Below are 18,876 nucleotides of genomic sequence, written 5' to 3' on the forward strand. Positions count from 1 at the left end.
GTCGGGGCAGACAGGGCCAGGGCAGGTCGAGGCAGACAGGGCCAGGGCAGGTCGAGGCAGACAGGGCCAGGGCAGGTCGAGGCAGACAGGGCAGGTCGGGGCAGACAGGGCCAGGGCAGGTCGGGGCAGACAGGGCCGGTCGGGGCAGACAGCGCCGGGCAGCGCAGGTCGGGGCAGACAGGGCAGGTCGGGGCAGACAGGGCAGGTCGGGGCAGACAGGGCCGGGCCGCGGGGCAGGTCGGGGTAGACAGTTCAGGTCGGGGCAGACAGGGCCGGGGGTCACTTACCTGCACGTCGATACCAGTGCTCAGGACATTATTGAGATATCCCAGCAATCTCTGAGCCTTCATGAGATCAATGGCGGGGGGATCCTGCAGGGGGCGGTAGCCATCCACAGGATATGTGAGGGGGGAATGAAGGAAGAATGGCAGAAATTAAAGGGACAGCGTCCTGCCCCAAGAATAAAGCCCAATCACTGCCATGTTCTACTGCGTCCAGTGCACCGAGCATCACATTCCTTCACAATTTAGACAAGCTGCTGTCAGTGAGAGGCGCTCTCTCATGCTCACTTTCTCTCTCTGATTCTCATTCTCTCTCGCTCTCTCTCCGATTCTCATTCTCTCTCACTCTTTCATTCTCGCTCTCTCACTCTCATTCTCAGTCACTCTCTCGCTCTCTCATTCTCGCTCTCTCATTCTCGCTCTCTCTCATTCTCTCGCTCTCTCTCTCATTCTCTCGCTCTCTCTCTCACTCTCTCTCGCTCTCACTCTCTCATTCTCGCTCTCTCTCTCATTCTCACTCTGTCACTCGCTCTCTCTCGCTCTCATTCTCTCGCTCTCACTCTCATTCTCACTCTCGCTCTCATTCTCACTCTCGCTCTCGCTCTCACTCTCACTCACTCTCTCGCGCTCACACTCTCGCGCTCACACTCTCGCGCTCACACTCATTCTCTCTCGCTCTCATTCTCACTCTCTCATTCTCACTCTCGCTCTCATTCTCACTCACTCTCTCGCTCTCACTCACTCTCTCGCGCTCTCACACTCTCGCGCTCTCACTCATTCTCTCTCGTTCTCATTCTCACTCTCTCTCGCTCGCTCACATTCTCACTCTCTCGCTCGCTCTCTCACTCATTCGCTCTCATTCTCACTCTCACGCTCTCATTCATTCTCGCTCTCACTCTCACTCACTCTCTCGCGCTCACACTCTCGCGCTCACACTCTCGCGCTCACACTCTCGCGCTCACACTCTCGCGCTCACACTCTCGCGCTCACACTCATTCTCTCTCGCTCTCATTCTCACTCTCTCATTCTCACTCTCGCTCTCATTCTCACTCACTCTCTCGCTCTCACTCACTCTCTCGCGCTCTCACTCATTCTCTCTCGTTCTCATTCTCACTCTCTCTCGCTCGCTCACATTCTCACTCTCTCGCTCGCTCTCTCACTCATTCGCTCTCATTCTCACTCTCACGCTCTCATTCATTCTCGCTCTCTCTCGCTCTCATTCATTCTCACTCTCTCGCTCTCACTCTCGCTCTCACGCTCTCTCTCGCTCATTCTCGCTCGCTCTCATTCTCACTCTCTCGCTCGCACTCTCTCATTCTCTCACTCTCTCTCTCGCTCATTCTCACTCTCTCGCTCTCATTCTCACTCTCTCGCTCTCTCTCATTCTCTCACTCTCTCGCTCTCACTCATTCTCACGCTCTCACTCGCTCTCATTCTCACTCTCACGCTCTCGCTCCTCCTGCACTGACACACTGTAACGCTGCTGCCGCTGTGCAGGGAAGGATATCGAAGAGGCCGGGAGCCGAAGTTAAACGCCACTGACTCCTTGAAGGAAAGGCTGATGGCGGGGAAATAGGCGACGCCGGCCCCCCGGGAGATGTCGCTGAAGGCGGTGCCTAGACTCACACCGTTCCTGCAGAGAGAAGAGGGCGGTGAGGGGGGTGCGACAATTAGTGGGGGTCTCACCGGCAGAGGGGTCTTACAGGCAGAACGAGATGCATCCCTCATCCAGGTCTATGAGGCAGCTGACGATGTCCCCGGCCGCCCAGGACTAGGAGGAAGCAGACAGCGGTCACACAAAGGTCTGGAGGGACCGTGGAGCCCCCCACAACTCCGCCGAGCACTCACCTTCCCATAGTTAGTGGTGGTCACGTTCCATTTACGTACCCTGTTCCCGTCATAAGCATAAGAATCGGGAGTGTCCCCCACCCCCTCCTATGTGAGGAGAGAAGGGGCATGGTCACCAGCTGCCCCAAGCCGTCATCCCACCGGCCACCATCACCCCCAGTCACCATCCCCCCAAAAGCCGCCATCATCCCCCGCAGCAGCCACCATCATCCCCCCAGCCGCCACCACCATCCCCCCAGCAGCCGCCACCACCATCCCCCCAGCAGCCGCCACCACCATCCCCCCAGCAGCCGCCACCACCATCCCCCCAGCAGCCGTCATCATCCCCCCAGCAGCCGTCATCATCCCCCCAGCAGCCGTCATCATACCCCCAGCAGCCGCCATCACCATCCCTCCAGCAGCCGTCATCCCCCCAGCAGCTGCCATCAACCCCCAGCAGCCGCCATCATCCCCCCAGCCGCCGCCACCATCCCCCCAGCCGCCGCCACCATCCCCTCAGCAGCCGCCATCATCCCCCCAGCAGCCGCCATCATCCCCCCAGCAGCCGCCACCATCCCCTCAGCAGCCGCCACCATCCCCCCAGCAGCCGTCATCATCCCCCCAGCAGCCGCCATCATCCCCCCAGCAGCCGCCATCATCCCCCCAGCAGCCGCCATCATCCCCCCCAGCAGCCGCCATCATCCCCCCCAGCAGCCGCCATCATCCCCCCCAGCAGCCGCCATCATCCCCCCCAGCAGCCGCCATCATCCCCCACAACAACCGCCATCATCCCCCACAGCAACCGCCATCATCCCCCACAGCAACCATCATCCCCCCAGCAGCCGCCATCATCCCCCCAGCCGCCATCATCCCCCACAACAACCGCCATCATCCCCCACAGCAACCGCCATCATCCCCCACAGCAGCCGTTATCCCCACAGCAGCCGCCACCATCCCCTCAGCAGCCGCCATCATCCCCCCAGCAACCGCCATCATCCCCCACAGCAGCCGTCATCCCCCACAGCAACCGCCATCATCCCCCACAGCAACCGCCATCATCCCCCACAGCAGCCGTTATCCCCCCAGCAGCCGCCACCATCCTCCCCAAAAGCCGCCACCATCCCCCCAGCAGCCGCCACCATCCTCCCAAAAGCCGCCACCATCCCCCCCAAAAGCCGCCACCATCCCGCCCAGCAGCCGCCACCATCCCCCCCAAAAGCCGCCATCATCCCCCCAGCATTGGCTCGAGGACTCACCTCCTGGTTGAAGCGGCAGCTGAGCGTGCACCATCCGATCTGCATCAGCCCCTGGGAGGAGATCAGCACCTCGTACAGCCACTGCCCTGCAGGCGGAGGAGACGGAGCGTCAGGACGGCCCCTCACCATCCACTCAATGACGACATTCTGGGGACAGTAGTACCACAAGCTGCCAGGTCCCACATCGTTCTCCCCACCCGGCCAGGACCACCAGACTCACCTGTGAACACGCAGGTGGTGGCTCTGATGGAGCTGAAGTTACTGTGACCAATCACCTGTGGGCAGAGAGCGGCGTCAGCGCCAGAGATCAGCGGAAGAGCGGAGCCAAGGCCGACCACGAGCACTCACCCCCAGGAGATCGTCGTCCACCAGAAGTAAGCCTTCAAAGCCGCTGGTGTGATCCAAGACCACCGGGGACGGACCCAGACGCCCGACCAATACAGGATCTGAGACCGAGGAAAGAGAAGACACAACCAATCAGGGACCGAGGAATCAGAAGGTTCCTCCTACAGACAAAAATATCTACAGCAGCCTCTCTAGTGCTGACTGTATATATATATATACATCTGTATGTGAGGAGCCCCCTCTAGTGGTGACTGTATATATACACATCTGTATGTGAGGAGCCCCCTCTAGTGGTGACTGTATATATATACATCTGTATGTGAGGAGCCCCCTCTAGTGGTGACTGTATATATATACATCTGTATGTGAGGAGCCCCCTCTAGTGGTGACTGTATATACACACATCTGTATGTGAGGAGCCCCCTCTACTGGTGACTGTATATATATACACATCTGTATGTGAGGAGCCCCCTCTAGTGGTGATTGTATATATATACATCTGTATGTGAGGAGCCCCCTCTACTGGTGACTGTATATATATACACATCTGTATGTGAGGAGCCCCCTCTAGTGGTAACTGTATATATACACACACATCTGTATGTGAGGAGCCCCCTCTAGTGGTGACTGTATATATACACATCTGTATGTGAGGAGCCCCCTCTAGTGGTGACTGTATATATACACATCTGTATGTGAGGAGCCCCCTCTAGTGGTGACTGTATATATATATATATACACATCTGTATGTGAGGAGCTCCCTCTAGTGGTGACTGTATATATACACAACTGTATGTGAGGAGCTCCCTCTAGTGGTGACTGTATATATACACATCTGTATGTGAGGAGCCCCCTCTAGTGGTGACTGTATATATATATACACACACATCTGTATGTGAGGAGCTCCCTCTAGTGGTGACTGAATATATACACAACTGTATGTGAGGAGCCCCCTCTAGTGGTGACTGTATATATACACATCTGTATGTGAGGAGCCCCCTCTAGTGGTGACTGTATATATATATACACATCTGTATGTGAGGAGCTCCCTCTAGTGGTGACTGTATATATATATATATATATATATATATATATATACATACACATCTGTATGTGAGGAGCCCCCTCTAGTGGTGACTGTATATATACACAACTGTATGTGAGGAGCCCCCTCTAGTGGTGACTGTATATAAACACATCTGTATGTGAGGAGCCCCCTCTAGTGGTGACTGTATATATATACACATCTGTATGTGAGGAGCCCCCGCTAGTGGTGACTGTATATATACATCTGCATGTGAGGAGCCCCCTCTAGTGGTGACTGTATATATACACAACTGTACGTGAGGAGCCCCCTCTAGTGGTGACTGTATATATACATATCTGTATGTGAGGAGCCCCCTCTAGTGGTGACTGTATATATACACATCTGTATGTGATGAGCTCCCTCTAGTGGTCACTGTATATATACACAACTGTACGTGCGGAGCCCCCTCTAGTGGTGACTGTATATATACACAACTGTATGTGAGGAGCCCCCTCTAGTGGTGACTGTATATACATACATCTGTATGTGAGGAGCCCCCTCTAGTGGTGACTGTATATATACACAACTGTATGTGAGGAGCCCCCTCTAGCGGTGACTGAATATATATACACATCTGTATGTGAGGAGCCCCCTCTAGTGGTGACTGTATATATATACACACACATCTGTATGTGAGGAGCCCCCTCTAGTGGTGACTGTATATATACATCTGTATGTGAGGAGCCCCCTCTAGTGGTGACTGTATATATACACATCTGTATGTGAGGAGCTCCCTCTAGTGGAGTCTGTATATATATACACATCCGTATGTGAGGAGCCCCCTCTAGTGGTGACTGCATATATATACACATCGGTATGTGAGGAGCTCCCTCTAGTGGTGACTGTATATATAAACACATCTGTATGTGAGGAGCCCCCTCTAGTGGTGACTGTATATATACACATCTGTATGTGAGGAGCCCCCTCTAGTGGTGACTGTATATATACATCTGTATGTGAGGAGCCCCCTCTAGTGGTGACTGTATATATACATCTGTATGTGAGGAGCTCCCTCTAGTGCTAACTGTATATATACACACATCTGTATGTGAGGAGCCCCCTCTAGTGGTGACTGTATATATACACATCTGTATGTGAGGAGCCCCCTCTAGTGCTAACTGTATATATACACACATCTGTATGTGAGGATCCCCCTCTAGTGGTGACTGTATATATACACACACAACTGTATGTGAGGAGCCCCCTCTAGTGGTGACTGTATATATACACAACTGTATGTGAGGAGCCCCCTCTAGTGGTGACTGAACATATACATCTGTATGTGAGGAGCCCCCTCTAGTGGTGACTGAATATATACATCTGTATGTGAGGAGCCCCCTCTAGTGGTAACTGTATATATATACACATCTGTATGTGAGGAGCTCCCTCTAGTGCTAACTGTATATATACACACATCTGTATGTGAGGATTCCCCTCTAGTGGTGACTGTATATATACATCTGTATGTGAGGAGCTCCCTCTAGTGGTGACTGAATATATACATCTGTATGTGAGGAGCCCCCTCTAGTGGTGACTGAATATATATACACATCTGTATGTGAGGAGCCCCCTCTAGTGGTGACTGTATACATATACACATCTGTATGTGAGGAGCCCCCTCTAGTGGTGACTGTATATATATACACATCTGTATGTGAGGAGCCCCCTCTAGTGGTGACTGTATATATATACACACATCTGTATGTGAGGAGCCCCCTCTAGTGGTGACTGTATATATACATCTGTATGTGAGGAGCCCCCTCTAGTGGTGACTGTATATATACACATCTGTATGTGAGGAGCTCCCTCTAGTGGAGTCTGTATATATATACACATCTGTATGTGAGGAGCCCCCTCTAGTGGTGACTGCATATATATACACATCTGTATGTGAGGAGCTCCCTTTAGTGGAGTCTGTATATATATACACATCTGTATGTGAGGAGCCCCCTCTAGTGGTGACTGCATATATATACACATCTGTATGTGAGGAGCTCCCTCTAGTGGTGACTGTATATATAAACACATCTGTATGTGAGGAGCCCCCTCTAGTGGTGACTGAATATATACATCTGTATGTGAGGAGCCCCCTCTAGTGGTGACTGAATATATACATCTGTATGTGAGGAGCCCCCTCTAGTGGTGACTGTATATATACATCTGCATGTGAGGAGTCCCCTATAGTGGTGACTGTATATATATATACATCTGTATGTGAGGAGCTCCCTCTAGTGGTGACTGTATATATATATACATCTGTATGTGAGGAGCCCCCTCTAGTGCTAACTGTATATATACACACATCTGTATGTGAGGATCCCCCTCTAGTGGTGACTGTATATATACACACACAACTGTATGTGAGGAGCCCCCTCTAGTGGTGACTGTATATATACACAACTGTATGTGAGGAGCCCCCTCTAGTGGTGACTGAATATATATACATCTGTATGTGAGGAGCTCCCTCTAGTGGTGACTGTATATATACACATCTGTATGTGATGAGCCCCCTCTAGTGGTGACTGTATATAAATACACATCTGTATGTGGAGCCCCCTCTAGTGGTGACTGTATATATATATACACATCTGTATTTGAGGAGCCCCCTCTAGTGGTGACTGTATATAAATACACATCTGTATGTGAGGAGCTCCCTCTAGTGGTGACTGTATATATACACACATCTGTATGTGAGGAGCTCCCTCTAGTGGTGACTGTATAGATACACATCTGTATGTGAGGAGCCCCCTCTATTGGTGACTATATATAAATACACATCCGTATGTGAGGAGACCCTCTAGTGGTGACTGTATATATAAACACATCTGTATGTGAGGAGCCCCCTCTAGTGGTGACTGTATATACACATCTGTATGTGAGGAGTCCCCTCTAGTGGTGACTGTATATATACATCTGTATGTGAGGAGCCCCCTCTAGTGGTGACTGTATATATACATCTGTATGTGAGGAGCCCCCTCTAGTGGTGACTGTATATATACATCTGCATGTGAGGAGTCCCCTCTAGTGGTGACTGTATATATACACACACAACTGTATGTGAGGAGCCCCCTCTAGTGGTGACTGTATATATACACAACTGTATGTGAGGAGCCCCCTCTAGTGGTGACTGAATATATACATCTGTATGTGAGGAGCCCCCTCTAGTGGTGACTGTATATATACACATCTGTATGTGAGGAGCCCCCTCTAGTGGTGACTGTATATATACACAACTGTATGTGAGGAGCCCCCTCTAGTGGTGACTGTATATATACACATCTGTATGTGAGGAGCCCCCTCTAGTGGTGACTGTATATATACACATCTGTATGTGACGAGCTCCCTCTAGTGGTGACTGTATATATACACATCTGTATGTGAGGAGCCCCCTCTAGTGGTGACTGTATATATACACATCTGTATGTGACGAGCTCCCTCTAGTGGTGACTGTATATATACACATCTGTATGTGAGGAGCCTCCTCTAGTGGTGACTGTATATATATACACATCTGTATGTGAGGAGCCCCCTCTAGTGGTGACTGTATATATATACACACACATCTGTATGTGAGGAGCCCCCTCTAGTGGTGACTGTATATATACATCTGTATGTGAGGAGCCCCCTCTAGTGGTGACTGTATATATACACATCTGTATGTGAGGAGCTCCCTCTAGTGGAGTCTGTATATATATACACATCTGTATGTGAGGAGCCCCCTCTAGTGGTGACTGCATATACATACACATCTGTATGTGAGGAGCCCCCTCTAGTGGTGGCTGTATTTATACACATCTGTATATGAGGAGCTCCCTCTAGTGGTGACTGTATATATACACAACTCTATGTGAGGAGCCCCCTCAAGTGGTGACTGTGTATATACACATCTGTATGTGAGGAGCGCCCTCTAGTGGTGACTGTATATATACACATCTGTATGTGAGGAGCCTCCTCTAGTGGTGACTGTATATATACACATTTGTATGTGAGGATCCCCCTATAGTGGTGACTGTATATATCTGTATGTGAGGAGCCCCCTCTAGAGGTGACTGTATATATACACATCTGTATGTGAGGAGCCCCCTCTAGTGGTGACTGTATATATCTGTATGTGAGGAGCGCCCTCTAGTGGTGACTGTATATATACACATCTGTATGTGAGGAGCCTCCTCTAGTGGTGACTGTATATATACACATTTGTATGTGAGGATCCCCCTATAGTGGTGACTGTATATATCTGTATGTGACGAGCTCCCTCTAGTGGTGACTGTATATATACACATCTGTATGTGAGGAGCCCCCTCTAGTGGTGACTGTATATATCTGTATGTGAGGAGCCCCCTCTAGAGGTGACTGTATATATACACATCTGTATGTGAGGAGCTCCCTCTAGTGGTGACTGTATATATACACAACTGTATGTGAGGAGCCCCATCTAGTGGTGACTGTATATATACACAACTGTATGTGAGGAGCCCCATCTAGTGGTGACTGTATATATACACATCTGTATGTGAGGAGCCCCCTCTAGAGGTGACTGTATATATACACATCTGTATGTGAGGAGCCCCCTCTAGTGGTGACTGTATATATACACATCTGTATGTGAGGAGCCCCCTCTAGTGGTGACTGTATATATACACAACTGTATGTGAGGAGCCCCCTCTAGTGGTGACTGTATATATACACATCTGTATGTGAGGAGCTCCCTCTAGTGGTGACTGTATATATACACAACTGTATGTGAGGAGCCCCCTCTAGTGGTGACTGTGTATATACACATCTGTATGTGAGGAGCTCCCTCTAGTTGTGACTGTGTATCTACACATCTGTATGTGAGGAGCCCCCTCTAGTGGTGACTGTATATATATACATCTGTATGTGAGGAGCCCCCTCTAGTGGTGACTGTATATATACACACATCTGTATGTGAGGAGCCCCCTCTAGTGGTGACTGTATATATACATCTGCATGTGAGGAGCCCCCTCTAGTGGTGACTGAATATATACACATCTGTATGTGAGGAGCCCCCTCTAGTGGTGACTGTATATATATACACACATCTGTATGTGAGGAGCCCCCTCTAGTGGTGACTGTATATATACACATCTGTATGTGAGGAGCTCCCTCTAGTGGTGACTGTGTATATACACATCTGTATGTGAGGAGCCCCCTCTAGTGGTGACTGTATATATACACATCTGTATGTGAGGAGCCCCCTCTAGTGGTGACTGTATATATACACATCTGTATGTGAGGAGCCCCCTCTAGTGGTGACTGTATATATACATCTGTATGTGAGGAGCCCCCTCTAGTGGTGACTGTATATATACACATCTGTATGTGAGGAGCCCCCTCTAGTGGTGACTGTATATATACACATCTGTATGTGAGGAGCCCCCTCTAGTGGTGACTGCATATATATACACATCTGTATGTGAGGAGCTCCCTCTAGTGGTGACTGTATATATAAACACATCTGTATGTGAGGAGCCCCCTCTAGTGGTGACTGTATATATACATCTGTATGTGAGGAGCCCCCTCTAGTGGTGACTGTATATATATACATCTGTATGTGAGGAGCTCCCTCTAGTGCTGACTGTATATATACACACACAACTGTATGTGAGGAGCCCCCTCTAGTGGTGACTGAATATATACACAACTGTGAGGAGCCCCCTCTAGTGGTGACTGAATATATACATCTGTATGTGAGGAGCCCCCTCTAGTGGTGACTGTATATATATACACATCTGTATGTGAGGAGCCCCCTCTAGTGGTGACTGTATATATACATCTGTATGTGAGGAGCCCCCTCTAGTGTTGACTGTATATATACACACACAACTGTATGTGAGGAGCCCCCTCTAGTGGTGACTGAATATATACATCTGTATGTGAGGAGCCCCCTCTAGTGGTGACTGAATATATATACACATCTGTATGTGAGGAGCCCCCTCTAGTGGTGACTGAATATATATACACATCTGTATGTGAGGAGCCCCCTCTAGTGGTGACTGTATATATATATATACACACATCTGTATGTGAGGAGCCTCCTCTAGTGGTGACTGTATATATATACACACATCTGTATGTGAGGAGCCCCCTCTAGTGGTGACTGTATATATATACACATCTGTATGTGAGGAGCCCCCTCTAGTAGTGACTGTATAAATATACACACATCTGTATGTGAGGAGCCCCCTCTAGTGGTGACTGTATATATACATCTGTATGTGAGGAGCCCCCTCTAGTGGAGTCTGTATATATATATACACATCTGTATGTGAGGAGCCCCCTCTAGTGGTGACTGTATATATACATCTGTATGTGAGGAGCCCCCTCTAGTGGAGTCTGTATATATATACACATCTGTATGTGAGGAGCCCCCTCTAGTGGTGACTGTATATATACATCTGTATGTGAGGAGCCCCCTCTAGTGGAGTCTGTATATATATATACACATCTGTATGTGAGGAGCCCCCTCTAGTGGTGACTGTATATATACATCTGTATGTGAGGAGCCCCCTCTAGTGGTGACTATATATATACACAACTGTATGTGAGGAGCCCCCTCTAGTGGTGACTGTATATATACACAACTGTATGTGAGGAGCCCCCTCTAGTGGTGACTGAATATATACACATCTGTATGTGAGGAGCCCCCTCTAGTGGTGGCTGTATATATACACATCTGTATTTGAGGAGCTCCCTCTAGTGGTGACTGTATATATACACATCTGTATGTGAGGAGCCCCCTCTAGTGGTGACTGTATATATATACATCTGTATGTGAGGAGCCCCCTCTAGTGGTGACTGTATATATACACATCTGTATGTGAGGAGCTCCCTCTAGTGGTGACTGTATATATACACAACTGTATGTGAGGAGCCCCCTCTAGTGGTGACTGTATATATACACATCTGTATGTGAGGAGCTCCCTCTAGTGGTGACTGTATATATATATATACATCTGTATGTGAGGAGCCCCCTCTAGTGGTGACTGTATATATACACACATCTGTATGTGAGGAGCCCACTCTAGTGGTGACTGTATATATACACATCTGTATGTGAGGAGCTCCCTCTAGTGGTGACTGTATATATACACAACTGTATGTGAGGAGCCCCCTCTAGTGGTGACTGTATATATACACATCTGTATGTGAGGAGCTCCCTCTAGTGGTGACTGTATATATACACAACTGTATGTGAGGAGCCCCCTCTAGTGGTGACTTTATATATACACATCTGTATGTGAGGAGCTCCCTCTAGTGGTGACTGTATATATACACAACTGTATGTGAGGAGCCCCCTCTAGTGGTGACTGTATATATACACATCTGTATGTGAGGAGCCCCCTCTAGTGGTGACTGTATATATATACATCTGTATGTGAGGAGCCCCCTCTAGTGGTGACTGTATATATACACACATCTGTATGTGAGGAGCCCACTCTAGTGGTGACTGTATATATACACACATCTGTATGTGAGGAGCCCCCTCTAGTGGTGACTGTATATATACATCTGCATGTGAGGAGTCCCCTCTAGTGGTGACTGTATATATACACATCTGTATGTGATGAGCTCCCTCTAGTGGTCACTGTATATATACACAACTGTACGTGAGGAGCCCCCTCTAGTGGTGACTGTATATATACATATCTGTATGTGAGGAGCCCCCTCTAGTGGTGACTGTATACATACACATCTGTATGTGAGGAGCCCCCTCTAGTGGTCACTGTATATATACACAACTGTACGTGAGGAGCCCCCTCTAGTGGTGACTGTATATATACACATCTGTATGTGAGGAGCTCCCTGTAGTGGTGACTGTATATATACACATCTGTACGTGAGGAGCCCCCTCTAGTGGTGACTGTATATACATACATCTGTATGTGAGGAGCCCCCTCTAGTGGTGACTGTATATATACATCTGTATGTGAGGAGCCCCCTCTAGTGGTGACTGTATATATACACATCTGTATGTGAGGAGCTCCCTCTAGTGGAGTCTGTATATATATACACATCCGTATGTGAGGAGCCCCCTCTAGTGGTGACTGCATATATATACACATCTGTATGTGAGGAGCTCCCTCTATTGGTGACTGTATATATAAACACATCTGTATGTGAGGAGCCCCCTCTAGTGGTGATTGTATATATACATCTGTATGTGAGGAGCCCCCTCTAGTGGTGACTGTATATATATACACATCTGTATGTGAGGAGCTCCCTCTAGTGCTGACTGTATATATACACACACAACTGTATGTGAGGAGCCCCCTCTAGTGGTGACTGAATATATACATCTGTATGTGAGGAGCCCCCTCTAGTGGTGACTGAATATATATACACATCTGTATGTGAGGAGCCCCCTCTAGTGGTGACTGTATATATATACACATCTGTATGTGAGGAGCCCCCTCTAGTGGTGACTGTATATATATACACATCTGTATGTGAGGAGCCCCCTCTAGTGGTGACTGTATATATATACACACATCTGTATGTGAGGAGCCCCCTCTAGTGGTGACTGTATATATACATCTGTATGTGAGGAGCCCCCTCTAGTGGTGACTGTATATATACACATCTGTATGTGAGGAGCCCCCTCTAGTGGTGACTGTATATATACACATCCGTATGTGAGGAGCTCCCTCTAGTGGAGTCTGTATATATATACACATCTGTATGTGAGGAGCCCCCTCTAGTGGTGACTGCATATATATATACACATCTGTATGTGAGGAGCCCCCTCTAGTGGAGTCTGTATATATATATACACATCCGTATGTGAGGAGCTCCCTCTAGTGGAGTCTGTATATATATACACATCTGTATGTGAGGAGCCCCCTCTAGTGGTGACTGCATATATATACACATCTGTATGTGAGGAGCCCCCTCTAGTGGAGTCTGTATATATATACACATCTGTATGTGAGGAGCTCCCTCTAGTGGTGACTGTATATATATACACATCTGTATGTGAGGAGCTCCCTCTAGTGGTGACTGTATATATATACACATCTGTATGTGAGGAGCTCCCTCTAGTGGTGACTGTATATATATACACATCCGTATGTGAGGAGCTCCCTCTAGTGGAGTCTGTATATATATACACATCTGTATGTGAGGAGCTCCCTCTAGTGGTGACTGTATATATATACACATCTGTATGTGAGGAGCCCCCTCTAGTGGTGACTGTATATATACATTTGTTTGTGAGGAGCCCCCTCTAGTGGTGACTGTATCTATATACATCTGTATGTGAGGAGCCCCCTCTAGTGGTGACTGTATATATACACAACTGTATGTGAGGAGCCCCCTCTAGTGGTGACTGTATATATAAACACATCTGTATGTGAGGAGCCCCCTCTAGTGGTGACTGTATATATACATTTGTATGTGAGGAGCCCCCTCTAGTGGTGACTGTATCTATATACATCTGTATGTGAGGAGCCCCCTCTAGTGGTGACTGTATATATACACAACTGTATGTGAGGAGCCCCCTCTAGTGGTGACTGAATATATACATCTGTATGTGAGGAGCCCCCTCTAGTGGTGACTGTATCTATATACATCTGTATGTGAGGAGCCCCCTCTAGTGGTGACTGTATATATACACAACTGTATGTGAGGAGCCCCCTCTAGTGGTGACTGAATATACACATCTGTATGTGAGGAGCCCCCTCTAGTGGTGACTGTATATATACATCTGCATGTGAGGAGTCCCCTCTAGTGGTGACTGTATATATATACACATCTGTATGTGAGGAGCTCCCTCTAGTGCTGACTGTATATATACACACACATCTGTATGTGAGGAGAACCCCTCTAGTGGTGACTGTATATATACACATCTGTATGTGAGGAGCCCCCTCTAGTGGTGACTGGATATATATACACATCTGTATGTGAGGAGCCCCCTCTAGTGGTGGCTGTATATATACACATCTGTATGTGAGGAGCCCCCTCTAGTGGTGACTGTATATATACACATCTGTATGTGAGGAGCCCCCTCTAGTGGTGACTGTATATATATATACACATCTGTATGTGAGGAGCCCCCTCTAGTGGTGACTGTATATATATATACACATCTGTATGTGAGGAGCCCCCCTCTAGTGGTGACTGTATATATACATCTGTATGTGAGGAGCCCCCTCTAGTGGTGACTGTATATATATATACACATCTGTATGTGAGGAGCCCCCTCTAGTGGTGACTGTATATATACACACATCTGTATGTGAGGAGCCCCCTCTAGTGGTGACTGAATATATATACACATCTGTATGTGAGGAGCCCCCTCTAGTGGTGACTGTATATATACACATTTGTATGTGAGGAGCTCCCTCTAGTGGTGACTGTATATATACATCTGTATGTGAGGAGCCCCCCTCTAGTGGTGACTGTATATATACATCTGTATGTGAGGAGCCCCCCTCTAGTGGTGACTGTATATATACATCTGTATGTGAGGAGCCCCCTCTAGTGGTGACTGTATATATATATATATATATATACACACATCTGTATGTGAGGAGCCCCCTCTAGTGGTGACTGTATATATATATATATATACACACATCTGTATGTGAGGAGCCCCCTCTAGTGGTGACTGTATATATACATCTGTATGTGAGGAGCCCCCTCTAGTGGTGACTGTATATATATACATCTGTATGTGAGGAGCTCCCTCTAGTGGTGACTGTATATATATACACATCTGTATGTGAGGAGTCCCCTCTAGTGGTGACTGTATATATAAACACATCTGTATGTGAGGAGCCCCCTCTAGTGGTGACTGTATATATACATCTGTATGTGAGGAGCCCCCTCTAGTGGTGACTGTATATATATTCACATCTGCATGTGAGGAGTCCCCTCTAGTGGTGACTGTATATATACACACACATCTGTATGTGAGGAGCCCCCTCTAATGGTGACTGTATATATATACATCTGTATGTGAGGAGCTCCCTCTAGTGGTGACTGTATATAAATACACATCTGTATGTGAGGAGCCCCCTCTAGTGGTGACTGTATATATACACATCTGTATGTGAGGAGCTCCCTCTAGTGGTGACTGTATATATATACATCTGTATTTGAGGAGCTCCCTCTAGTGGTGACTGTATATATATACATCTGTATGTGAGGAGCTACCTCTAGTGGTGACTGTATATATATATATATATATATATATATACACACACACACATCTGTATGTGAGGAGCCACCTCTAGTGGTGACTGTATATATACACATCTGTATGTGAGGAGCCACCTCTAGTGGTGGCTGTATATATACACATCTGTATGTGAGGAGCTTCCTCTAGTGGTGACTGTATATATACACACACATCTGTATGTGACGAGCTCCCTCTAGTGGTGACTGCATATATGTACATCTGTATGTGACGAGCTCCCTCTAGTGGTGACTGTATATATATATATATACACATCTGTATGTGAGGAGCCACCTCTAGTGGTGACTGTATATATACACATCTGTATGTGAGGAGCCCCCTCTAGTGGTGACTGTATATATACACATATGTATGTGAGGAGCCCCCTCTAGTGGTGACTGTATATATACACATCTGTATGTGAGGAGCCCCCTCTAGTGGTGACTGTATATATACACATCTGTATGTGAGGAGCCCCCTCTAGTGGTGACTGTATATATACACATCTGTATGTGACGAGCTCCCTCTAGTGGTGACTGTATATATATACATCTGTATTTGAGGAGCTCCCTCTAGTGGTGACTGTATATATATACATCTGTATGTGAGGAGCTACCTCTAGTGGTGACTGTATATATATATATATATATATATATATATATACACACACACATCTGTATGTGAGGAGCCACCTCTAGTGGTGACTGTATATATACACATCTGTATGTGAGGAGCCACCTCTAGTGGTGGCTGTATATATACACATCTGTATGTGAGGAGCCCCCTCTAGTGGTGACTGTATATATACACATCTGTATGTGAGGAGCTTCCTCTAGTGGTGACTTTATATATACACACACATCTGTATGTGACGAGCTCCCTCTAGTGGTGACTGCATATATGTACATCTGTATGTGACGAGCTCCCTCTAGTGGTGACTGTATATATGTACATCTGTATGTGAGGAGCCCCCTCTAGTGGTGACTGTATATATACACATCTGTATGTGAGGAGCCCCCTCTAGTGGTGACTGTATATATACACATCTGTATGTGAGGAGCCCCCTCTAGTGGTGACTGTATATATACACATCTGTATGTGAGGAGCTTCCTCTAGTGGTGACTGTATATATACACACACATCTGTATGTGACGAGCTCCCTCTAGTGGTGACTGCATATATGTACATCTGTATGTGACGAGCTCCCTCTAGTGGTGACTGTATATATAAATATACACATCTGTATGTGAGGAGCCACCTCTAGTGGTGACTGTATATATACACATCTGTATGTGAGGAGCCCCCTCTAGTGGTGACTGTATATATACACATATGTATGTGAGGAGCCCCCTCTAGTGGTGACTGTATATATACACATCTGTATGTGAGGAGCCCCCTCTAGTGGTGACTGTATATATACACATCTGTATGTGAGGAGCCCCCTCTAGTGGTGACTGTATATATACACATCTGTATGTGACGAGCTCCCTCTAGTGGTGACTGTATATATATACATCTGTATTTGAGGAGCTCCCTCTAGTGGTGACTGTATATATATACATCTGTATGTGAGGAGCTACCTCTAGTGGTGACTGTATATAAATATATATATATATACACACACACACACATCTGTATGTGAGGAGCCACCTCTAGTGGTGACTGTATATATACACATCTGTATGTGAGGAGCCCCCTCTAGTGGAGTCTGTATATATATACACATCTGTATGTGAGGAGCTCCCTCTAGTGGTGACTGTATATATATACACATCTGTATGTGAGGAGCCCCCTCTAGTGGTGACTGTATATATACATTTGTTTGTGAGGAGCCCCCTCTAGTGGTGACTGTATCTATATACATCTGTATGTGAGGAGCCCCCTCTAGTGGTGACTGTATATATACACAACTGTATGTGAGGAGCCCCCTCTAGTGGTGACTGTATATATAAACACATCTGTATGTGAGGAGCCCCCTCTAGTGGTGACTGTATATATACATTTGTATGTGAGGAGCCCCCTCTAGTGGTGACTGTATCTATATACATCTGTATGTGAGGAGCCCCCTCTAGTGGTGACTGTATATATACACAACTGTATGTGAGGAGCCCCCTCTAGTGGTGACTGAATATATACATCTGTATGTGAGGAGCCCCCTCTAGTGGTGACTGTATCTATATACATCTGTATGTGAGGAGCCCCCTCTAGTGGTGACTGTATATATACACAACTGTATGTGAGGAGCCCCCTCTAGTGGTGACTGAATATACACATCTGTATGTGAGGAGCCCCCTCTAGTGGTGACTGTATATATACATCTGCATGTGAGGAGTCCCCTCTAGTGGTGACTGTATATATATACACATCTGTATGTGAGGAGCTCCCTCTAGTGCTGACTGTATATATACACACACATCTGTATGTGAGGAGAACCCCTCTAGTGGTGACTGTATATATACACATCTGTATGTGAGGAGCCCCCTCTAGTGGTGACTGGATATATATACACATCTGTATGTGAGGAGCCCCCTCTAGTGGTGGCTGTATATATACACATCTGTATGTGAGGAGCCCCCTCTAGTGGTGACTGTATATATACACATCTGTATGTGAGGAGCCCCCTCTAGTGGTGACTGTATATATATATACACATCTGTATGTGAGGAGCCCCCTCTAGTGGTGACTGTATATATATATACACATCTGTATGTGAGGAGCCCCCCTCTAGTGGTGACTGTATATATACATCTGTATGTGAGGAGCCCCCTCTAGTGGTGACTGTATATATATATACACATCTGTATGTGAGGAGCCCCCTCTAGTGGTGACTGTATATATACACACATCTGTATGTGAGGAGCCCCCTCTAGTGGTGAC

The 18,876-nt window shown here is 47.4% G+C and overlaps 1 protein-coding gene across 2 annotated transcripts in view; it reads right to left on the bottom strand.

The window, feature by feature from the left end:
- Positions 1 to 18,876, bottom strand: part of RNF123 (ring finger protein 123) — a 70,034-nt gene that overhangs the window by 35,598 nt on the left and 15,560 nt on the right. For both annotated transcript variants that reach the window (XM_073558877.1, XM_073558875.1), the window contains exons 5-11: positions 3,713 to 3,810; positions 3,585 to 3,639; positions 3,365 to 3,450; positions 2,130 to 2,216; positions 1,985 to 2,052; positions 1,782 to 1,914; positions 288 to 395 (exon numbers count right to left, since the gene is read on the bottom strand). In XM_073558877.1, the coding sequence (XP_073414978.1) occupies positions 288 to 395; positions 1,782 to 1,914; positions 1,985 to 2,052; positions 2,130 to 2,216; positions 3,365 to 3,450; positions 3,585 to 3,639; positions 3,713 to 3,810 (635 nt within the window). The remainder of the gene's footprint in view (positions 1 to 287; positions 396 to 1,781; positions 1,915 to 1,984; positions 2,053 to 2,129; positions 2,217 to 3,364; positions 3,451 to 3,584; positions 3,640 to 3,712; positions 3,811 to 18,876) is intronic.

This window comes from Dendrobates tinctorius, unplaced genomic scaffold, assembly GCF_039654945.1.
Source record: "Dendrobates tinctorius isolate UK_male_01 unplaced genomic scaffold, ASM3965494v1 ptg000261l, whole genome shotgun sequence".
NCBI classification, from domain to species: domain Eukaryota; kingdom Metazoa; phylum Chordata; class Amphibia; order Anura; family Dendrobatidae; genus Dendrobates; species Dendrobates tinctorius.